The sequence below is a fragment of the Notothenia rossii genome, assembly GCF_949606895.1.
Source record: "Notothenia rossii genome assembly, chromosome: 1".
Classification (NCBI taxonomy): Eukaryota; Metazoa; Chordata; class Actinopteri; order Perciformes; family Nototheniidae; genus Notothenia; species Notothenia rossii.
In genome coordinates this window covers 15,621,675-15,646,575 of record NC_136912.1, presented here as the reverse complement: position 1 = coordinate 15,646,575, position 24,901 = coordinate 15,621,675, and the positions used below count along the sequence as shown (strand labels likewise).

The 24,901-nt window shown below is 41.3% G+C and overlaps 1 protein-coding gene across 1 annotated transcript in view; it reads right to left on the bottom strand.

Moving 5' to 3' along the window:
* The window catches only part of dchs2 (dachsous cadherin-related 2), a 32,649-nt gene extending 9,499 nt beyond the window's left edge, over window positions 1-23,150 (bottom strand). Inside the window, exons 1-14 of the mRNA XM_079681554.1 lie at window positions 20,873-23,150; window positions 17,751-17,942; window positions 17,373-17,604; window positions 15,875-16,111; window positions 13,079-14,104; window positions 12,051-12,238; window positions 11,574-11,673; window positions 11,318-11,487; window positions 9,530-10,370; window positions 8,460-8,699; window positions 6,555-6,689; window positions 1,715-1,924; window positions 694-1,554; window positions 492-605 (exon numbers count right to left, since the gene is read on the bottom strand). Of these exons, the coding sequence (XP_079537680.1) occupies window positions 492-605; window positions 694-1,554; window positions 1,715-1,924; window positions 6,555-6,689; window positions 8,460-8,699; window positions 9,530-10,370; window positions 11,318-11,487; window positions 11,574-11,673; window positions 12,051-12,238; window positions 13,079-14,104; window positions 15,875-16,111; window positions 17,373-17,604; window positions 17,751-17,942; window positions 20,873-22,603 (6,277 nt within the window). The 5' untranslated portion in view covers window positions 22,604-23,150. The remainder of the gene's footprint in view (window positions 1-491; window positions 606-693; window positions 1,555-1,714; window positions 1,925-6,554; window positions 6,690-8,459; window positions 8,700-9,529; window positions 10,371-11,317; window positions 11,488-11,573; window positions 11,674-12,050; window positions 12,239-13,078; window positions 14,105-15,874; window positions 16,112-17,372; window positions 17,605-17,750; window positions 17,943-20,872) is intronic.
* Between the last annotated feature and the right edge of the window lie 1,751 nt (window positions 23,151-24,901).

Below are 24,901 nucleotides of genomic sequence, written 5' to 3'. Positions count from 1 at the left end.
TTAAGAAAGTATTTCTTCCTATGTCAGTATAATAATGTGTTTAACTGTATCTTACATACTACGTTATGCTAATATGACTCCAAAAAAGAGTTTGCTTAGACTGTAATACAATCAGGCAGGCAACAATAATAATTATTTGGGAAATACGGGTACTTAAACAACCAGATGAACCAGATTAGTTCAAAGAGCATTTTAAAAAGAGAAACGGAAAACAACAAGGGTTTTCTTATTAGTTGTACATAAACAATTTAAGGCTGGAAATCAAAAGTCATTTTCTGGATGGTTTTGTGGAAAATAAAATGGATGAGTGAATGATAATTTGAGCTTTTAGCCTAACTCAAATGATGGAAGCATGGATAATGTTCCTGCATATATAACAAAAATACCATCTGCTAATCATAAACAGTGAACTCCAGCAACAACTTTGGATAGACGGCGAGAAAAAAGGAACAAAAGCAAAGTTTTCCGTTACAAGATTTCACGTTTCTTACCCGTGTGACGGTTGATGGAGAAAACATCATGCTCATTGCCACTAAATATGTTGTATGTGATCCTTTGTCTGCTGTTGGTTTGGTCACTGGCCTCCACTTTTGCAATCCAAGCGCCTTGAGAAAAAGAGGGTAAAAAGGTTGATGAGGTTTTAAATCAGTGAGATCAGTGAAAAAAGGAAGAATAAAGAGGGTTAAAACGTACCAGCTCTGCTGTTCTCGTTGACAGTAGCATTGTATACTTTATTGGTGAACTGCAGTCCTTCGTGTTCTCCCTTGAGATAAATGAAAACCAGGCAGGTGGAGGTCAGAGCAGGTTGTCCTTTGTCTGAAACCAGAACCTGCAGCTTCCTCTCAGAGAAACCTGCTCTCACTCGCCTTCTCAGTGAAATATCTCCAGACTCGCTGTTGATGTCGAACAGGTTTTCCTTATCAGACAACGTAAACTGAATAGTCCCGTTGTCACCCTGGTCTCCATCTGTTGCCGACAGCGTGGCTACTATCTGGTTTGGTAGAGTCCTCATAGAAACCCATGCGTTGATGGGATTCTGCTCACAGATTGGCACGTTGTCGTTCACATCCTCCACCTGAATGGTCACCGATGCCACAGAGCTCAGCGGCCCCTGAGAGCAGCCGTCAGTGGCCACAGCTCTGAAGGTGTACTGGGCTCTGCTCTCTCTGTCCAGAGCCCTGGTGGAGCGGATCACTCCTGTGAAGGCGTCCACTGAGAAGGCCCCCTGGCTGCTGTCCTCGGTCAGAGAGTAGGTCAGCTCCCCGTTAGACCCCTCGTCAGGATCAAAGGCGCTGACCCGCAGCATCTCCTCTCCCGCAGGTAGGCCCTCGCTGACGGAGGCGTGGTAGCTCTTACGGGTGAAGGAGGGGATGTTATCGTTCTGGTCCAGCAGCAGCAGCTGGAGCTGGGTGGTGGAGCTGAGCGGGGTGGGGCCATAGTCCCGGGCCTGTATGGTGAGAGTGTAATTCTGCCTTTCCTCGCGGTCAAGGACCTGAGTGGTGCTGACAGCCCCTGTGTGGCTGTTGATGGTGAAACGACCTCTGTAGTCCTCACCTAAAGACAGTGGAAAGAGATTATAGAATACATCTGTTAAATCACAGCTTCGGAGTATCTATTGACTTGGTGAGTATAATGTTAGTTCCAATAACATTTTTGCAAAAACGATCAAATTGTAATTAGTTTGACATACAGAGCATTATTCTGGGTTCCTTACCGAAAATGGAGTAGTGTATAGTTCCATTTTCTCCATGATCTGGATCCGAGGCCTGAGCAGTGTGCACCACTCCAGGAGGGAGGTTTTCTGGCAGGCTGATCTGGAACGATGACTGCATGAACTCCGGAGGGTTGTCATTGTCGTCCAGCACCGAGCACAGCACTGTGGCCGTCCCCGACAGAGGCCGCGTGCTGCTGTCACGAGCCTGGACTGCACACAGGAATCAAAAGGAATCAAAAGCATGCTAAAATGTGCTAATTTGTAACACACAAAATAACAAGTAATGCCATTACGCTTGCATGTTTTTGGACTGAACGTGTGGGACACATACTAATTTCAGCCGAGGGTTGAGCTACAGGTAAAGTCCAGTGAATAACAAAGTATTTTGGATTCATCCACTATCTGTGCCACATTACAGGACTGTCTCAGAAAATTAGAATATTGTGATAAAGTTCTTTATTTTCTGTAATGCAATTAAAAAAACAAAAATGTCATACATTCTGGATTCATTACAAATCAACTGAAATATTGTAAGCCTTTTATTATTTTAATATTGCTGATTATGGCATACAGCTTAAGAAAACTCAAAAATCCTATCTCAAAAAATTAGAATAGTTCCTCAGACCAAGTAAAAAAAAAAGATTTATAACAGCAAAACACAATCAAACATTTGAAAATGTCCATTAATGCACTCAGTACTTGGTTGGGAATCCTTTTGCACGGATTACTGCATCAATGCGGCGTGGCATGGAGGCAATCAGCCTGTGGCATTGCTGAGGTGTTATGGATGCCCAGGATGCTTCAATAGCGGCCTTTAGCTCATTAGCATTGTTGGGTCTGGTGTCTTTCAGCTTCTTCTTCACAATACCCCACATATTCTCTATGGGGTTCAGGTCAGGGGAATTTGCAGGCCAATCGAGGACAGTAATGCCATGGTCAGTACACCAGTTACTGGTGGTTTTGGCACTGTGGGCAGGTGCCAGATCATGCTGGAAAATGAATTCCTCATCTCCATAGAGCTTTTCAGCAGACGGAAGCATGTAGTGCTCTAAAATCTCTTGGTACACAGCTGCATTTACTCTGGGCTTGATGAAACACAGTGGACCAACACCAGCAGCTGACATGGCTCCCCAAACCATCGCTGACTGTGGGAACTTCACACTGGATTTCAAGCAACTTGGATTTTGCTCCTCTCCAGCCTTTCTCCAGACTCTGGCGCCTTGACTTCCAAATGAAATACAAAACTTGCTTTCGTCTGAAAAGAGGACTTTGGACCACTGTGCAACTGTCCAGTGCTTCTTTTCCTTAGCCCAAGTCAGACGCCTCTTCCGTTGTCTTGAGTTCAGAAGTGGCTTGACCATGGGAATACGGCTATTGTAGCCCATTTCCCGGACACGTCCGTGAACAGTGGCTTTTGATACCTGGACTCCAGCTTCAGTCCACTGTCTTTGAAGCTCCCCCAAATTCTGGAAGCGACTCTTCTTCACAATGCTGTTAAGGCTGCGGTCATCTCTCTTGGTTGTGCAGCGTTTCCTGCCACATTTCCCCCTTCCAACAGACTTTTTGTGGATGTGCTTTGAAACTGCACTCTGTGAACAGCTTGCTCTTTGAGAAATTTCTTTTTGTGTCTTACCCTCCTGATGGAGGGTGTCAATGACGGTCCTCTGGACAGCAGTCAGATCAGCAGTCTTCCCCATACTTGTGATTTAGTTTACTGAACCAAGCTGAGTGTTTTTCAAGGCTCAGGAAACCCTTGCAGGTGTTTCGAGTTAATTAGACGATTCAAGTGATTCGTTGAACACCCTACTAGTATACTTTTTCATGATATTCTAATATTTAGAGATAGGATATTTGAGTTTTCTTAAGCTGTATGCCATAATCAGCAATATTAAAATAATAAAAGGCTTGCAATATTTCAGTTGATTTGTAATGAATCCAGAATGTATGACATTTTTGTTTTTTTAATTGCATTACAGAAAATAAAGAACTTTATCACAATATTCTAATTTTCTGAGACAGTCCTGTATATGCAGAAACATCCAAAAGGTGTCGAGTTGTCTTGACTAAAGTAGAAGACTGACTGACAGACCAAACGACGATAATGCCGTCCATAGAGCTGTCCCGAAAGTACTTTAATATGAAATGCAGCGATTGGTTAAGAGCTCAGAGAGGTCAAAGACGCAGTCATTTACTGTAGCTTTATATGTGAAACATATGTTTTACATGTGACAATCTACACAGTATGGAAAAGTACAGTTTTTCTAAGAGGTCAAAACTCTCCATCTCTGCTGACCAAAGACTGATGCCAGATTAGATTTTAATGGCAGTACAGACCTTGAAAGGGAAATAAATATATACAATAAAAGTCCTGTCAAGATAACTTATACTGCAACAGTTTTTAATACAAGCTGAAAATAACTTTGTATTTTCTTTCTTTCCAAACTTATCCTCAGCCAGAGAAAATTATCCCCACATATTTTTGTATTTCCCAATAAGCCTTGCATGATTTTGGCAAAGCTTGAAGACATTTATTCTTTCCTGTTATTATATGTTGTTGTACTATGTTTAATTGTTAATTAAACTGCTGACTGTACAAATATCACGATAAAACATCTGAAAGCAATCACCAAACACCAATGAATAGCTTGAATGTAATTGCAGTGTATTCCCACGACAGAGTGAAAGCAAACACTTCAAAAAGCATAGTGTGCCGTCAGTAGAGGTTAGATAGACTGTACCTCAGCCCTTTAAAAGTCTACTGTTTCCTTAACATAAATCAATCTGCTGAATTACGTTGCCCTGAAACAACGACCTTGAATTCTTTATGACTCTGGCTGTGAAGCATGTCAAGGGAAAAGGTAGAGAATGAGAAACAGAGAAAGAAATATCTGTGTTTGATAGAGACTTTATATGTTTTGTTTTAGCCGCTTTAGGCCATGATATTTTTTATAACCCTTTTAGTGAGAAGATGTGAGCCAAACATTGACTTAACTGTGCAGCAAAGCTGGAACATTGAATACAAAGAATAGGATCACAGACTTTTAAATATTTGGATGTGCCTATATTCTCACTTCATGCAGTAAATCCAGATCCCAGCCATAGATGATACACGTCTTTCTGGTCAATACAACTTAAAGACAACATGTTTAACATATGTCCATCTGGTAATTGTGAAATCAACATTAACAGTTTTTTTAAAACCATCAACAATGCATTGCGATTGATACAGACCCGGCATATGATTTTCATGGGAGGGCACATAAAACCGTCATGTGCCGCGGCCAGTGTCGACGCCAGAGATTTTCTTTTGGGGGTGCTGTGGGGTAGCTTGACGTTTCATAGAGGGTGTTCAAACATGTAGGGTTTCCCATTAATGTACCGGGCTACAGTTGAATTTACTACTGCAACACTCCCCACACGCACAGTGTACCCGCGACTGTTACAAAGAAGGCTCGATAATCAGCTCACGGCATATAGGTGTAAGCAGGGGTAAAGTGATATTTTTTTTAAGTGGGGGGCGGACCTCACCTCCTCTAGGGGGGTCGGGGGGCATGCTCTGCCGGGAAGATTTTTTTTAAATATTGAAGTTAAAAGCATCAATCTGGTGCAATTTGAGAGCAAAATGAAGAGATCTATGGATACATCTCTCAACACCCATTTGAAACAGAACTTTAAACAGATTTTCTTTTTCTTTATGGATATTTTACAAATCACTCCCCTTTTAAACTGTATTCTTGTTTTACTGTCATATAGTATTTCATACCTGCTTTTCATTTATTACTCTTATATTACTATCTGACATCACATACATCGTAGAAATAAAGTTCACAGTTTATTTATAATTTAATTTTTTTTTATAAATAATAAAAAACGTGTTTATTGGGGGCCTGGCCTGGCCCTCCCATTTGGGTCTGGATTGATAGCACTTTCCCAACTTGTAAAAACTCTTTGTTCCCCGTTGACATTGCATCATGGGCACTTTGATTAATTTCAGCTTAGAAAACATTCAATGTGATAAATCATGTACTCACCTGCTGAGCTGAACCAATCAAAGTGTTATCCATGTAGCTCCAAAATGACTGTTTTAACAATGTTCTTGATCATTAAATAAGTGGCCTTGGCTGTGTGATGTAGAGCCACTCCTCATATTCCTTTGGCAGTTAAATTAAGTGGCAGTTAAATTAAGTTTAAAATAATGTGAATAAAGCTTCCTCTGGCGTGAAGAGAAGCACCTTTTATTTAAAGTAAGTGCATGTGTTTTTGACTTACACAGGGTTTTTGAAAGGGCAGGATTTTATTAAATCACATGTTACACACAAAGATGATTATCCAAACAGCTTAGCAACAAAAGTGTGTTTCAGAGAAGTTATGTACACTGCTGTGTCTGTCGGCTGCAATTATAACCGCTTCTAATCCTATTTTTAATCCTAACCTTTTAAGCTCTTAACCTTTTTTTATATTACCATATCTTATTCAATATTCTCCTTAGATAACTTTTTATTTTATTTGTTTTATTATTTTCTGCTTATAGCATTGTCATATGACGTTGTTTTTAAAGTGTGCTATATACATGAAATGTATTATTATTATTTTAAATCCAGGCTTTTTTTGCTGCTGCTTTTGATAAGATAACATAACTGTCTTACACTGTACATATCTGTTTTATTCTATTTTTTTTATATTCTCTTAATGACTGTTTTGAAATGTTTTTTGTGATGTGATTCCATTGCACTATATCAAATGCTCTTAAGGTTTAATTTTCGTAAAGCACTTTGAATTTGAAACTTGCCTTGCCTGACAACAGGTTTGAACAGTGTGTGTTTATGTGCTTGTGTTTTACCTCTGAGAGTGAAATGCTGCTGCTGCTCTCGGTCCAGGTGGGAGGCGGTGGCGATCAGACCGGTGTACGGGTTGATGTTAAAGAGCTCGTAGCCGGGTCCAGGCAACAGGCTGTACCACACCACGGCATTCTCCTCTGGAACACAAGAGAAAAAATGTATGTTTTACATTACATTAAAACTAGAAGCACTAATATAAACAGAAATATATTGCAATAGAAATCTCTAAACAAAGTGTTGAAAGCTTATTTTGTGGATGTATACAATTATTTTCTGGACCTAAATGAGAAAATATGTTTCTTCTTTGTCATTTCACTAAAACAACATGTATTCTGTTGTATGCCAGGATAACAATTTCCCTGCCAATGGTTCTATAACTCAAATGTTATTAGAAAAAGTGTTTTCATCCATCTGAAAAGGGCGTTGAGAGACCATGTCAAGAACTCAAAAAAGCCCCGCTGATCAATTTAGAAGGTCTTTTGTGCGCAGACAGAACTGTAAAACCTTTGAATGACACATGCTCATTCCTATGTTATTGCATTTATGATTTCATTTTGCCACAGAGGACAGAAAAGTTATTCTTTAAAAGAAAAAACCCTCATAACATTTGCTGAACAAAGTGAAGTCCAGGCCACGCGGAGTACTACAAAGGTTAGCTGTCACACTCGCTGATATTGCACATCTCTGACTGACTCCAACACATGGAAACTGGATACACAGACCAACACAGGCACAAAACAATGATCAACTTTGGGGAGCATTGGGGGGGGGGGGGGAAGCAGCACAAATGATAATCAAATCAGACTGGTGGGAGAGCGGGCTGCGCTGCCAGACGAGGGGATTCGAGGAGACGGATGAAAACACGGCGCCTATTGGCACAGATGGCTTGGATTATGGAAATCATCATGAGAGAGGACCTTTCAAATCTCCCTGAGGATCTGTGTGCTTGCTGTTCTTGGACAATTCTCACCCCCAAGAATTCAAAGTTCACATTGAAACCCCTCCTGTACAGATCGTCCTGCCACATGCCCCTCCACCTCCACTGTTTAAAAGGATTCCTACTGTCAACATGATGGGATGAAGTGGGATATAGGAGGCCCCGTGCACAACGTGTTAAAATAAACAGGACTGATGTGTGGATTTGTGACTAATATTAGGGTTCAGATAAATGAGATTTGCTGGGCTATACAGTGGTCATGAAAAAGACACAAATGGTACAACATGAGGGGGAAAAGGGGCAGGGGTTGGTCTGAATTAAAGTGCTAATGGACTGAAACAAAACAGACGATAACCTTGATTCACTGCAGCGCTGAAGTTTAACCCAAACATGGCAGCGTGAGCTGCTGCTAGACTGTGCTCTGTCATGTGGTACTTTGCTTAAAGATAATACAAACAAACTACAGTATTACACTAAAGCTAAAACAGAATAATGTTTTAATAGATTCAATATATCGTATATTTTGAATACAAAAGGGTTTAATGCAACAAAAAAGGAAACAAGACAACTGTTCATGTCTTCATCATTTACAAAACACCCCATTATGTTGGAGGTTAGACGCTTTAGCAAGAGTTTAATTTAATTATGAAGTGTAAGTATTTAGTTTGATGCATATTGAGTCAGTGGTTTTGAGGCCTCAAGGACACATGCTAGTGCTGCCATCTAGGCCCTTTAAAGGCGTACTGCTATCTTCAGCTCACAGAGGGATTATTTGAATTTGTATGCCACTGAATGAAAACTGCAGCTCATCTGAGTTTCTAAGAACCAGAACATAAATAATAGTTAAATGTTAAAAAATAATATTTTGTTGCAGCCATTGATTATATAAAATGGTGTTTAACATTTACCTGAGAATCTTAATCCTACTTTACCATGTCTTTAATAACATGCAAAAGCTTACAAGTATTACCTGAGTCTGTATCAGTGGCAGAGACCCTGACCACTGGCTCTTCAGGGTCTCTGTTCTCCGCCACACTGGCGTTGTAGATGCTCTGACTGAAGACGGGTGCCTGGTCGTTCACATCCCCCACCTCCACTGTCAGAGTCTGGGTGGAGGAGAGCGAGGGCAGCCCGCGGTCCACCGCACGCACCGTCAGGCGGTGGAAACGCTGAGTCTCATAGTCCAGAGGGACGGAGAGGAAGAGGAGGCCTGGAGAAGATGGAAGAGGATCAAACAAGTCTGTTGGTCTCTAACACTTGCAAGTAAAAGTGGCTAAAACTTTCTGAACTTTATTTGGAACATAACAAATCACAAAACCCACTGATTCATCAGGATGTTTTGTAACACATTTTAACATTGACTGTTGCTTACGGTATGTCGTCACACATAATAAGACAATTATTTAAATAAAAATGAAAGCCTGACCAATATTGGATGTCTAAAGCCAATACCAATAGTATATCTATCTATCTATCTATCTATCTATCTATCTATCCATCTATCCATCTATCCATCTATCCATCTATCCATCTATCCATCTATCCATCTATCCATCTATCCATCCATCCATCCATCCATCCATCCATCCATCCATCCATCCATCCATCCATCCATCCATCCATCCATCCATCCATCCATCCATCCATCCATCCATCCATCCATCCATCCATCCATCCATCCATCCATCCATCCATCCATCCATCCATCCATCCATCCATCCATCCATCCATCCATCCATCCATCCATCCATCCATCCATCCATCCATCCATCCATCCATCCATCCATCCATCCATCCATCCATCCATCCATCCATCCATCCATCCATCCATCCATCCATCCATCCATCCATCCATCCATCCATCCATCCATCCATCCATCCATCCATCCATCCATCCATCCATCCATCCATCCATCCATCCATCCATCTATCTATCTATCTATCTATCTATCTATCTATCTATCTATCTATCTATCTATCTATCTATCTATCTATCTATCTATCTATCTATCATTAATCCATACCCTGTGAGAATCCTACCTGTTTTCTCCTCCAGTGTGAACAGTCCTTCCTTGTTTCCAGCGATGATGATGAAGGAGACGACCCCGTTTTCACCCTGATCTCCGTCTATGGCTATGAAATGATGCAGCAGAGTCCCCACTTCTGCGTCCTCCATCACCTGAACTGTGTCCGCTGATACAAACACCGGCCGGTTATCGTTCACATCGAGCAGGAACACCTGAGCCGTCACTGACGTCTGCTTCCTCTCCTCCTTCCTCTTCGCCTGGTCGGTGGCGGTCACAGTGAAGGCGTAGCTGGGGTCGGTCTCTCGGTCTAAAGGTGCTGTTACAGTCAGGCTCCCCGTGAGAGGGTCGATATGAAAGGGGAAGCGGGATGATCTGCTGAGTTGAGGGTCAAAGGTCAGGGAGTAGCGGAGGGCACTGTTAGGAAAAGTCCCGTCAGCATCCCTGGCATGAAAAGCAAACGCCAGCGATCCCGACGCAGCGTCCTCCGGCAGGCCCAACATCACCAGTTTGTCAGGGAACCAGGGTGTTTGGTCGTTCACATCCTCCACCATCACACACACCAGCACGGACATGTTCACTCCGGGGCCGAGACCCACGTCCTCAGCTCGCACCATGAGGAAGTACTGCATGGCCGACTCGTAGTCCAGCGGCTGGTTGATGTAAATGTCCCCAGAAGAGCTGTCGATGCCGAAGTGAACGCTGCCGTCGCCCTCGGAGATGGAGTACTGGAATCTCCCTTTGTATGAAACCCCAGCAGAGCCGATGACAGTCGCTGGCTCCGTGTCTTCCTTCACCGTGAAACGCCTCATGGTTTGCTGGTTAGTTTGTCCGTAGAGAGTCTCTAATCCGTGAAGCTGCAGGTCAAACACATACACTGTCAGACAATAATGTCAGAGGAGTCACAGTAATATTATAATAAGAGAAAACACTAGAAAAAATACAAAATATGGGGCGATAGAGACAAAACAAGCAATGAAGTGAGTCAGGTGGCTACCCTTTAGGGACAAACATTTCAAACTTTCAGAATATAAAACTAAACAGCCTGTGCTTTAAATTAAGACTTTGATATAAAGCCTCTTTAAAATGATAATAAATGTCTCCCCCTGGTGCCAAACATGGGCAGCTTAGACATTTGTTTTTTTCTAATGAAAAATCATAAAATTGTACATTTTGGGTCTGTACATTTGTAAAAGTGTGTAGAGCATATATCATGCAAAGGATGGAGTCCAGTTTAGTGTAATTACTTTTGGTTTGATTTAAATAGGATAGTGAGGTGGGCTGAAGATCGGAAGGTTGTGAGTTCAAATCCCGCCTGGAACACCACCACTAGTGTGCCCTTAGTTACTCCAGGGAGAATGTCCCTGTAATTGGTAATTGTAAGTTGCTTTGGATAAAAGCATCAGCTGAATGAAATGTAATGTAATGTAAATAGATCATTTTGGATGAAATATATTTTTTAAATCAAATTATTTCCTAAATTAACGCGTTTAGGACCTTTGGGTATTTAATGTCCCTGCGCAAACTACAATGGGATTGTTATCATTTTAAAGTCACATACACAGGATACAAACAGAGAGGAATTACTTTATGAACATGCTTGAGAAGAGACAAACATAAAAAATGACCGTTTCCTTTACTGGAACTGAACAAACTTCAATATGTTGTTTTTGAAAACAGAGAAAGGCAGACTGTTAACAGAGCATCGATACTACGGCCATTTATAAAATTGCAAGCCATATAATTGTCATACAGGTATAGAATATATATTCACTGACAGCATAAAGTGGAGGGATGATCGTACCTGTACATGAACAACTGCAGTGTCCTCCAGAGATGAGGCTCCGCTGTCCTTGGCACTGACCCTCAGAGTGTAGTACGGTTTGGTGTTATCGGTAAAAAACTCTGTTGTTCGGATGTCTCCACTTTCATTGTCGATCTCAAAGTGTTCGAAACCCTCATCCTCTGAATCAGCTGAGAGAAACACAGGACGATGATACTCAGGAACTCATCAATAATACTGTAGAAGTGCATAACAATGATGTATGTACATGTCTTACCTGAGACCATTGAGAAGGTGACTGTTCCATTTTCTCCTGCATCTAAATCTTTGGCAAACATGTTCGTCACCAAGGATCCTGCAGGTAGCCCAGCCCATATCTGCATAAAGAGAGGTGCATGTATTATTAAAAAACATATCAATAACACTGCACATTTAAAAGATGTACACATATCTCTGGTTAGGACTTCTTTCCTGCTTTGTTGCAAGTAATGCTTATGCATATTCAGATCTTTTATATCACTATGGTTATAGACGCATGTTATATCATCTGAAAATTAGGGCTGTTTCTCTGTCCTCATAATTGATCACATCAACACCATAACAAAATACGAATAAATGTCATTCTCAATCTTAAATTTGAATAATGTGAATAATATGATTTATTGAACTAGTCTTTCCTTTAGTACATCAACTTGGAATGCTTCTTATAGGATAGGAATAGGACAACATACAGGTAAGATTATAACAGGTTTACCTGAACATTGAGCTCCTTGTTGGCGGGCAGGTGTGTGAACTGTGGCGTGTTGTCGTTGGTGTCAGTGACCAGGATGTGAGCGGTGGCGGTGGCGTTGAAGCGAGGGTGGCCCTGATCGGTCACCATCACCTTCAGACTGTGCTGGCTGTGCTGCTCCCGGTCCAACGCCACCCAGTTGATAATCTCACCTGGAAGGGAACATGAAGGTGAGGATGGCTGCACAGGTAAGCAGAGGGCTGTTACGGTTGGCAGGAAGGATTTCGGATACAGGAAATCTCACCTCTGGCTAGCAGAAAACTTCCAGCATCATCATTCATTTAGCTTCTTGATTTTTAACAAGATTTTCCTTTGTTTTCCTTTTCAATAACCCTGGACAATATGTATAAAATGTACTCACACATTGGATTTGAATTAACATTTGTCATTGAAAAAAACGACTGAAACTATTTTGCACACGTGTACTGTGTATATTCTTTACTTTTACTCTCCGATTTTTACATAAAAATGGAATTATGGATTATAAATAAAAAGAAAAAAATTACCCAGAAACATTATCAACCTATGGATCAACCGATTCAGCCGCATTTTTTCTCGTTTTAATGCCATTGAACACGTCTTTTGATCAGATTGACAGCTACGGTGAGACAGATCTCCCGTAAAAGCTTCGTAAAGGTATGTGTTGTGATGTCTGTGTTTGCTTCCCCTGTCAAGAGTTCGGATCACTCAGTGAGGATACTATACCTATATAATCTGTGGAACCTCAGCTTTAATCAGATATCTTGTATGTGTAGCTACCGTTAGTTAGCTGAGATTCTTTCCGTTAATCTGGTATTACACATTAATAGGTTCTTAAATATTAAGAACCCCTGAGACACAGTGTCATGAAAAAAAAAAAAAGTACCCGCCGGCGGGGACCTTGGAGCTTAGGTTTAACATGCAGATGTATGGAAAAAAAATCACAATTTGGGAGCCATAAAGTACGTCTAAGCTTCCCCTCAAAATGATGGTATTATTCTGAATCTTTTTACCTGTTTTAGCATTGATGCGGAAGAACTTCCCATCTGTGAGCAGGATGTAGGACAGCTGGGCATTTTTCCCAGAATCCTTATCCAGGGCCTTGACGGTTCCCACCAGGCCTTGAGGCGATGGCCCCTCGGACACAGTGAAGTAGTAGACCTCGCTGCTGAACACCGGGGGGTTGTCGTTGATGTCCAGCACCAGCACGGTCACTGTGGCTGTTGCCATCATGTTCCCCAGCGAGGCCTCCGGGCCGCTGGCCAGCACTCGGAAACGAAACATGGATTCTGTCTCATAGTCCAGACTCTGGGAGAGATACAGCCATCCGGTGTTTGGGTGAACTCGAAACGGAGCAGGGGGAAATCCGGCTTCTCCCTCCAAGGAGTATGTGAGGCCTGAGGTGGACATGTGAGCCCCCCGGCTGCGGTGCGCTCTCACCTGGATGACCCTCGAGTCTTTCCTGTAGCCCTCACCTATCTCCACCTGGTAGACTAGTGTCTCGAAGGCGAGGCTGTCTTCAGCAGCGGTGCGGTCCACATTTACCGTGAGGGTCAGAGAAGAGCTCAGATATGGTTCTCCTTGATCTTTAGCCATGATTTCCAGACTGTACTTCTGCTCATAATCCACCTTTAAACTCTGATTTAATGTAACTGTCCCCAGGTTTCGGTCAACAACAAATGTGCTGTTTCTGGAACTCTTCAGGTGATACTGCACCCTCCCATTGGCCCCGCTGTCGTAGTCGTGTGCATGAGCGATGAACAGCACTGTCCCTGGGCGTGTGTTCTGAGAAACTGTGATGCTGTCGCCCAGTTTGGGGAAAACAGGAGCGTTATCGTTGATGTCAGCTATGGTGATGTTGACCTGAGTGGTGCTGTAGACTGGAGAGGTGTCGGTGAAGGACTGAAGGACCAGCAGAGCGTACGGCTGAACCTCGTGGTCCAGAGGTCTGATGTTGCTGATCAGGCCTGACTTCGGGTGAACGGAGAACAAACCCTGAGGGTCTCCAGAGGAGATCCGGTAGGAGACGGATTCGGAGCCTGTGAAGACAAAGAGTTATTATTATAAACTGACATTAAAATGCCCACCATTACTTTAAGCAGTTCTGAATCCCCCTCAAACCAATGGACGTAAATTGATTTTTCATCTTTGATTGATCCCAGCAATACAACATCTGTATACAATATCTAATACTTATCTGTATTGCTGATTGCTGATCATAAATTGAGGAAAAAGCTGCAAAAATATGTTATTTTATATGTTTTTTTATGTGGGTGAACACACTATACTAAAGTAGTTCTACATTTAGATTTTACAATCGTAAAAGCTAAGAGACAAAAAAAGCAACATTTTAAGTCACTTAATGGTTAAAGGATGGCGCAATGAAAACAGTTATGGGGGGAGGGAGGGTTATTTTTAAGGTAAAGGAAAAAGTGAGATACAAAAAAAGGGTAGAAGGACATTTTTAAATTATGAATCAACATAGTTCATTAAGAAAATAAAGAATGATATATATATATATTTGAAAATTAAGCTAACTGCAACTTTAAATGAGTATATTCATTTTTATGTCCAATATAGTAAAGGATTATCACAACACATACACAGTAAGCAACAAACATTAATTACAGTACAGCTCAGAAGATCGCATTAACCCCCTCCAAGTGTTTGTTTGTCAGTAACTATCAAACCACTGAAACAAGCTGAGAGCTTAGCGCTTCTCGACTTCTGTCAAACACATTCTGCTGTTTCCACTAAGTTGCAGCGCTAATCTGTTAATGGACAACCTTAAATGACTGTCTGAGAGGTGGAGAGGTTTAGCTGCTGAAGGCTAAGAGGTGTGGATGTGCCTAACACGAGGACTATAAGGAGATAATCCTGTAAACTGGGGTGTCGGGAAACGCTCCAGAGAGAGGAGACTCTAGTTTATGTTACTGTAGAAAAATACAAAATACTAACTGCTGCAACTCCTTTAATCAAGGTCCTACTTTAATTCATAATATATAAAACATTACTCTCTTAAACCTTCAAACACATCAAATAAACTCTCACAAAACAAATAATGTATTTATTTTAATATACATATCTATAGTTACCATTAATCCTACACTCATTTCCTATAGTTATTTGAGGATTATCTTTGACCTTTAAGAATAATAATACATGTATTGTACCTTTGTCTTTGACCCTTATCATGTGAACATGTGGCTAATGAGGATTAAAGATTAATCTTCACAGCGTGCCTTCTAATGTCTGGAAGGAGATTTGAGCAATGACATTGATCGCTCAATTGTCTTTGTCAAAATCCTCTGTCTAACAAATCCTGTGAAATACTGTTTCTGCCATGTCCAATGTTGCAGACATTTTCTAATAAGTACATTTCGTTTTTTTTTGTTGCAGAGTTTTCTTAACTGCAGTTTTTTTTTATTTGCAGCATGTGTTGGGGAAGAAATGTCTCCATTTGCATGTGTTTTGGAACATTTGTGTTTTTCCTAATGTGTTTAGGTCTGTTATAGCTCGTTTCCCCTGTCAGACACCGTTAGTAAGGCTTTTTACCTTAAGCACCTGTTGCCCAAATTGACCACAATCATGACAGTATCGCCATATTTCTAAATTCAAAATAACTCACAGTTTTAGACATTATAATAATCTCTAATGTCCATTACAAATAAACATTAATTATTCCTCGAAATACATAGGAAAAGACTCTTCTATCACCAGAACTTTCCTGGGATTCATCATTTGTTTTTGTTTTTTCTTCACCAATAATAGTAAAATCAGGTAATCCTTCTTTTTAGATATGCCCTCACCTGCTGGGTTTACGGCCTCCACCGTCCCCACAGGAGTCTCGGGTGGAGCGTCCTCAGGCACTGAGAAGGTGTAGTGCGACCTCTGGAACACGGCTGGAGCCTGAGCGCTGCGTAAAACGTTGATGGTGACCTCTGCAGGCCGGACAGAGGTCAAGCCCCCCCCATCCCGCGCTGATATTGAGAGCTTCACACTGGCTGCACCCAGGTGGGTCAGGGTGGAGGTCAGGAGGAGCATCCCTGCAGGCACAGAAAAGGATTACAGTCAGATCAAACAGTCATTCACAAGTATGGCTTTTTGCTTTGTTTAAAAAACAGCACTCAATTGAATTGTCTCTTTATTTATTTTTCTGAATTTAAATAGGTTACATTTGAATTAAGATTATTTCCAAAATTAGATGATTGAATACTTTTAGCCTTTGATCATGTCAAATGTTTTTCAAATACGAATGCCACTTTTTCTTTGGTTCAATCCGCTATTTCAAATGCTTTCATGCCAATGTAGTGATTTTGGACTTTTGGTTTTTCAAAAATAACAATTTGAATGCATCACATCGGGCTCTTGGAATTATAGAGCACATGGTTAATTAATTAATTGAAAAGAAAATCCTCCTGCCTGTTCACTAAAATAAATTACATTTTCGACAGCTGTGACCACAATTTAGATTAGAAAAAGCTCAAGAAAATCTATGCTGCACAAATAGAGCACAAAAAACATATATTTACGACGCACATTCGGGTATTTTTATTAATTGTTGTCAACTGAATTTACCTTACAACCCATTACATAATATGATCTCAGACAATAAACAGCTCATATTGTATTTAGCACTCATGTAGAAATCCTTTGATTTTGAAACAAAAACGTTTATTTAAAATATTTAATTCAGTACTAAATTGAGTACAAATTCAGCGTTACATTCTGCCACATGGGGATCTAAAGCTTTAGCAACCCCTGCTGAGCGCAATCATCTCAACGGGATTTACACAAAGAAGGTTGTTGTTTATCCCCAAACCCTGGGACTGCCAGCCACACAACTTCATTAGTAAGTGAGAAGTCTTAATCAAAACCAATTAAAAAACGTAATTGAAGCGTGACTAGCCCATTCAAAACCATAATGATGTGTAATTGTTGAGTGAGCTTCTGATAATACTGTGAGCAGGGTTTTGATTTGCATCATGACAGGCTCGTTGACTGGTGAAGGGCCATTTGTATGGCAGCACTGAAGTAAAACACTTCTGAAAACAAACCACAATTTAGAGAAAACTAACAAATTAAACAAAGTAAAAGATAAAATAAAAACACTGAAGAAAGAAAATGACTTGGCCCACACAATTATCTGGAAGGCACTACACATTTATGAATCACTAGCAGGGTAAACACGTTTCTGCTCTGTTTTCACCTTTTCTTTTTACTCTCTAACTGCAACCCGACATCTCTCCTTTTTTGTACAAAACAATTAACACACTAACAAGTCTGAGTATTCGAATGCCTGCCTACCTGATTGTTTGTCCAGTGCGAACAAACTGGACATGTCCCCAGGTAGGATATCGTAGATGACCTGTCCAAAACTTCCAGAATCTCGGTCAGTAGCGACCAAGTTGAGGATTTCTGTGCCGGGCTGAGCATGGCTGCTGATGCTCATGGTGTACTCGTCAGGGTTAAACACCGGAGCGTTATCATTCAGGTCTTCCACCTCGACGTGCACGTAGGTTTGGGCGCTCAGGCCTCCCTGACATTTGAAAAAGTAGAGAGAACAGAAGTGTTGTTTAGTTTGTGAGTAAAAGGACACAATCTTGTTATGATTACAGTGCAGGTTATAAATTATGAGATGAGGCTTTAACACAGTATGTCAAATATAATTATTTATACACTCACTGGATCTTCAGCTTTAATCAGAATGTCATGGACCGTATGCCCCGAGTCTCGATCAATATCCTGAGAGACGCACAGCTCTCCGGTCTGTGGGTGGATTTTGAAGAGAGGATGTTTGTCCTGCATGTCAAACCCGTCAGACAGAGAGTAGAGCAGCGAGCCAAACTCAAGGCTGTCTGCATCTGTGGCGACAACCTTGAAGAAGTAAAGAAACATACAGTTATGTTAATGCCACGAAAACAATGTAAATAACATTTGAAGAAAAATATAGCATGTAGTATGTGTATTAAAAGGGAAGGAATATGGAATTTGTGAGCGTTTGTCTGTATTTCAGGGCCTTATTCAGTGAATAGATACAAGTTTTGTAACTTTATGAACATTTGTAGGCAAATTCTTGAAGCAGCTATATCTACTACGTACAAAGACGCAGTCTCACAGAACAATTCTTCCATTAAAATATATTTATATACATTAGCCTATGCTATTCCCAGTATAAAGATTGCAGTTTTTTCAAATAAGTTGTAATTTGTTGCTACACATCTGTTATGAATGGTAGTGCCACACTGTCAGTTATTAGTCAATGTTTAGCTTTAACCTCTGTAGTATCCGTGCATCATATTATTGTCATGTTCTGCCAAAGAAGGTCAACATAATAAAAGCATAAAGAAATCCCCACAATCAAAGGGTGAAGATTGTAACTGACGGGAATAAGAAGAGCCGGCCAAACTGCAGAGTAAAAGACACGCCTCCGATCCAACAGAGAGCCTTTCATGTCTCACTGTGCCGTGACAAGAGACACATTTCACAGTTACAGCGCTCGCTTTCCTGCCATAAAGATGATATCATCGCAGAGTTTATGAACTCTGATCAGAGGAAGTTTTACAGTCATGGCCCATGGATCAAGGTCTGATTAGATACACTCCCTGAAAGATTTTGAACTGCCTTTACATCTCTTTATGTCTGCCAAGATAAAACCATTTTAAAATCTTGGATTTCTGTTTGTAGTTCTGTTGGCTACACAGTAGTACAAGCAGTGAGTATTTGAACTCCAACACATACAGAACCAAACCACTAACAACTACTGTATGGTTCAATTAGAAAAATCTCACATGGGCCTTTGTAATGGATACGTTTACAGGGCTTCTTTGGTAATAAAAATGATAAAGTAAAGAAAGCCAATTGACTCCTCAAAGTTGAAGATACAGCTTTTGCCCTGTTTTGTTTTATTATAAAAAAGTTATTGTTGTGTTTCAGACTGCTGGGTAATTTTTCACTATGTTTTGAGATTTAAAAAAACGAAATAGTGAAACTGAAATTAAATCATGATCTTCACTGTTTATCTCTCTTTTCTCACTTCTTTGACTTGTTTTTTAGTCTTAACTCTTTCATTAAAGATCCACTGTAACAGTGAAATATCCTTAATGATTTTCCTATTCCTATAGTTCCTATTTAATCGGATTGAGTGCAAAATATCTGTCGTGTTTATAGAAACTCATTGGTTAATAAGGCTTCTTTTGTTATGGGCTTCAGCGTGTGCCAGGCTGCAAGAGTGTGGTACCAGGCATCACATCTGTCATCATCACATCAAAGTCACAGTGGTCATCTGGAAAAAGGGTTGTGTGTGTGCGTGGGTGTGTGCGTGGGTGTGTGCGTGGGTGCATGTGTGTGTGTGTGTGTGTGTGTGTGTGTGTCTGCGTGGGTGGGTGTGTGTGTGTGTGTGTGTGTGTGTGTGTGTGTGTGTGTGTGTGTGTGTGTGTGTGTGTGTGTGTGTGTGTGTGTGTGTGTGTGTGTGTGTGTGTGTGTGTGTGTGCAACACTGATGTCTTTGTGCATACAGTGAAGGCTGCATCTGTCTTCTGAGACAGAGACAATAAATGTTGAACTACTCTGGATTTCACCATAATCTCAAAATCTAGTTGTTATACGATATATAAGAAAGGCTCAAGTTATCTTGTGGCTCCACTTGTGTCCTTATCAAGAAAAACATAAGAAAAATACATGAGTATTTAGAGCTATAACTTTTAAGACTTATCATTTGCTTTTCTGTCTAATGAATCATGTTTGTCTGAATACTCCCTGCCTCTTCTGAAATGCATTCTTTATTTTATATGGCTTATAAGCCTGAAGCTCTGTTTTTTTCTGGTTTCCAATCATTGTAATAAGGGGGTCCCGAGCCTCAGGTTGTGAATAACTGGTGTTAACTTTCACTTAAAGGTCACCTATTATACTGTTTTTCATCAATATATTATAGGCCTCAGATATATACAAAACATGTCTCTGAAGTGTTTGGCTCCAAACACCAAACAGATCATTGCAGCATCCCATAATCCCCTCTGTTTCAGCCCTGTTTCAGAAGTGCTGATTTTCTGTCTTTTACTTCAGATGAAAATAAGGAGACACTCCCCACTCCCCTCTGAGAGATATTTGGTTAAAAAAAACAGAATGGTGCTCTAGGAGGATATTCAGGTGATAGGGTGTGGGGGTGTTACCTTGGTTGGTTATTGGCTAATGGTTACACAAGCCAAAAAGTGAGTCATAAAGTGGCCAAAGTCTGATCAGCTCATTTTCAGACAGGTTTTTATGGATTTTGCATAATAGGTGACCTTTAACAAAAAATAGTAACAAGTGAATGGGATTTTGGGGAGCTCACAACATAGAAACATTACATTTTGAACACTCAACAGCATCATATTTTCACAGGAATATTCTGGATACTTGGATAATGCTTCCTGGAAACACACAGTGTTAATAAATATACATTTATGTTGCATTGATCTGACCAACAAAAACTAAATTTTGATCAATTTAATGTTATTGGGTAAAGGGCACTGTGATGGTGTTTAAGACACTCACCATGTCATTTTGTGTCCCCAGTCAAACTTTTGTTGAATGTAATTTCCTCTCTCTCCATCTTAATTTTCTGTCAGCTTTGTATTACATAAAGTTCTAAAAACTAATAGAGACCTACACATTAACCCGATTAAACCTCTACTGGTGTGGAAGGCATTTTAGGGTCAGATATCTCAAAAGCTGGACTATTAAACAAAACTATTTGCATGGTAAGTTACCCCTAACTGGGAAGTGGGAAGATTTTGTGTGCTTTGTGCTAAATATTTTGCAACATACTTGTAAGAAGCAACTCCCGACGTCACTGTGCTCGGGTATGGACACGTTGTACAGCTGCTGCAGGAACACAGGCTCGTTGTCGTTGACGTCCTCCACCAGCACAGTGACTGTAGCTGTGGATGACAGAGCCGGGTCTCCTCCATCAGTCGCCACCACCAGGAACCAAACCTCCATCTGTGTCTCTCTGTCCAGAGCTGCAGCTGTTGTGACCAGGCCCGAGTCTGGGTGGATGCTGAACAGGCTGTCCTGGTTGGACTTAAGGACGGAGTATCTAACAACTGAGTTGACCCCCTCATCTGCGTCTTGTGCTCGCATCTGGATGAGGGAACTCCCCTGTGGTGCGTCCTCAGAAATATCAATCATGTACACATCTTTCTCAAAAACCGGGGGGCAATCATTGGTGTCGATGACCCTCAGGAGGAGGACAATCTCACTGCTCAGAGGTGGGCTCCCAAAATCTGATGCTACCACTTTCAACTCATACAGATCCTTTTGTTCCCTGTCAAGCTCTGAGTTGACACACAAAGCATACAGGAAGTCATCTGTCTGCTTCAGGGTGAACTTCCCATCATCCTCCTCGAGCGTGACGGTGACCCTCTCCTCCTTAAAGTCGGAGTCTGATACCGAAATCCTGGCAATGTAGTCCCCAATCGCTGCTGCCTCTGAAACCAAAGCATCTCCTGTCTCGCTGAGGAACAGCACGTTGATGGTGGGACTGTTATCGTTGACATTAAGCACCTTCACACCCACAAAAGTGCTGCTGTACTCAGGCTGAGCCCCGTTATCTCGCGCGCTGATGATCAACTCATGGAAAGCCTGAGTCTCATAATCAAGCGGCTTGTTGAGATACACCACCCCGGTGATTTGGTTGATAGAGAAAACCTCATTTGGGTCACTCTGCCGCCTGTTGATCTCATAAATGATTACGCCGTTGTTGCCCATGTCGAGGTCAGTGGCGTGGACCTGACACACAGAGGACCTCAGTGGGGCATCCTCTGGCAGCGAGGCGTGGTATTCAGTCTGGTTGAACACGGGAGGGTTGTCGTTCTCATCCAGGACGTGGATGTTCACATGAAGATTCCCCGTCCTGGTTGGGATGCCACCATCAAAGGCCTCGATGGTGAGGGAGTAAAGCTCTTGAGTTTCCCTGTCTAGTTTGCTGATGAGGATGAGATCCAGGCTCGGGTGGCTCTCAGATCCACTGCGATACTCCAGGTGGAATAACTCCCCCATCTCAGTCTCTGTGATCCTGTATCCCTGGGTACCAAACTCGCCCTCATCCCCATCTTTAGCTACTTCAAGCTGAAATTGACTCCCAGGGGGGCTCAGTTCTGATATTTCTAAGTTGACCTCCTCGGAGGGAAACACAGGGGAATGGTCGTTCACATCTGTAACCTCTAGTATCACTTTGATCATCTCTCCTGTCAGGGTGGCTGCCACAAACTCATACTTATCTCTGCTCTCTCTGTCCAGGATCACAGCTGTGGAGATGATCCCCGTGTCTGCGTCTATTTCCAAGTCTCTGAACACATAAGAGTCTCTGCTCTCTGAGATGAAGAATCCGGTGCTTGGCCTGCTTAATCCTGCTCCCAGATCTCCAACGATGGTTTTAGCAGGCAAGCCCTCTTTAACAGAGAGCGTCAGGTTGAACACCTGCCCGAGCGACCGCACGCAAAGCAGCGACAGCACGAGGGCCCAGAGAAGCGACGGTGAGGCTTTTTTGCGACACATTGCTCCTTTCCACACGGTTTTGAACTTTAAGCAACGTTACATATTTCAGTGTCCAAGTCAAACTCTTCCATCACATTTCAGAGCACCTCTCCAAAAATAAATCAGGTAAACGCACCTTGCATTTTTGAGCACAGGAAAACAGCCAGCAGTCATTCTCCATCACAATATTCGAGCAGCTTTTTTGCTTGAATTTGAAGAAGAGATATCCACACATCTAGGAGCGCAAATCCCCCAGGGCTTCTCACACATCATGGCACCGAGAGGCCACAGAGTACCCACTGTGCGCACTGAACACACCTCCTGCCCACGTCTCGCGCTGATCGCCTCCATCTGTGCGCGGATTGCTTAAGATTTAATTAGACCGGGAGATTAGTGCCGCGTGCTGAAAGGTACTATAGTCAATAGTTGACCAGTCGAAGATCAAGGTGTGCAAAGTATGGGAAACAACTCATGGAGAGAATTGTTGTCAGAAAGTTAATAATACAATCTGTGATTCGGCCCACATGCTTTTGGAGAAGTGTTTAGAATAAATCAAATATAAATTGAGTTCGACGAGGTTCCTTGTTTGGCTGATGTCCATTTAGTTTTAGGATGGCTCCCTCCAACGGCAAAAACAAGAACCGCAGGCAGAGCACTGAAATGTTTAACTGCAACACCCTTTAAAATACAGTCAAACAAACAACCCTGAGCTTGATAAAGTTATTTTGCCAATTATGGGCTCGAATAATTTAGTAACATGTTAAGCGTCTGAAAAGATGCACATGAAAAAGTGTCTAGCTGTCTATGATCCTTTGCAATACTTTAAAATAACGTTTTGCATGTGTCCAAACATTTGTATCTTTAAAAAGAAATTGATGCCCTAAATAAAAAAATTGCAAAAAGATTGATAACAGTTTGCACAATATATTTGACAGGTTTGCATATAACAGTGGTTCCCAAACTATTCTGTCAGGCTCCCCCTTTGGAGAAAAAAAAAAAGTCGGGCCCCCCCAACACAAGGCAGGCTCAGTGGCGGCGCCAGAGATTTATTTTGGGGGTGCTGTGGGGTAGCTTGACGTTTCATAGAGGGTGCTCAAACATTTAGGGTTTCCCATTAATGTACCGGTCGCTACAGTGGAATTCTCTACTGCAACAATCCCCACACACATACACAGTGTACCCGCAACTGTTACAATGAAGGCTCGATAATCAGCTCATGGCATATAGGTGTAAGCAGGGGTAAAGTGCTATTTCTATAGGTGGTGTGTGGACCTTACATAGAGGGGCCCGGGGGCAAGCTCCCCCGGGAAGATTTATTTTTAAATATTGAAGTTAAATCAATCTGGTGCACTTTGAGAGCAAAATGAAGAGATCTATGGATACATATCAACACCCATTTGAAACAGAACTGTAAACGGATTAACTTTTTCTTTATGGATATTTTACAAATCATCCTTTTAAACTTTATTCTTTTTTTACCGTCATATAGTATTTCATACCTGTTTTTCATTTATTCTCTTATTTTTGTATAACTATAATGATCATATAAACGTGTGCCTCGGAAATAATTGTTTACATGAATGGTGACCAAAACGTTTGAGACCCACTGAGATAACACTGAGAGAGTCCTTTAGTTCACTGAGTCTCTCAGTCTAACAGGAGAGGACTCTCCTCCACTTTGTCGTTGAAAAAACTCCTTATATCCGTTAGCGTAGCTCGCTAGGACCAGAAGCTAACAACAACGATCTCCGGTACCGTACCGGTGCGCTCTCTCTCGCTTGCGCACGCACACTAAATGGCTCGTTTCACACACACACAGAGCCGAGCTTTAATGAAACACAGAGATCCAGACGTAATAGTACTGTACTGTATCATATTATTTTCGAATCAATAATATTTTCAAATTATGATTTTTTTTTTTTTATCTTTTCTTTTTAATAACCATTGACCATTTCCTCATGGTCTCTCGCGCCCCCCCTGTCATGCCTCTGCGCCCCCCAGAATAAAGTCACTCAAAAATTATATAAAATAAATTGTCATAAATTGTTTTTATTTGTATCTGAAACCAAGAACTCATAAACTGAATGTGGCTATTTGCTTCCTAGATAGACATTAAAAGTACATTTATAATTATATTAAAACCTTCATTAACCTTAAATGTGGAAAAGCTCTGTCCCTATAACATTATCTGAGTCAAAATGTTTTCTAAAGTATTTCAAAATACCCTGAGAAAATACTCTTTTGAGAGAAAAAAAGACACATTGTATTCAATATTATTAAAAAAAAAAATACATTTGATGAGGCATTTAATGTTAATTA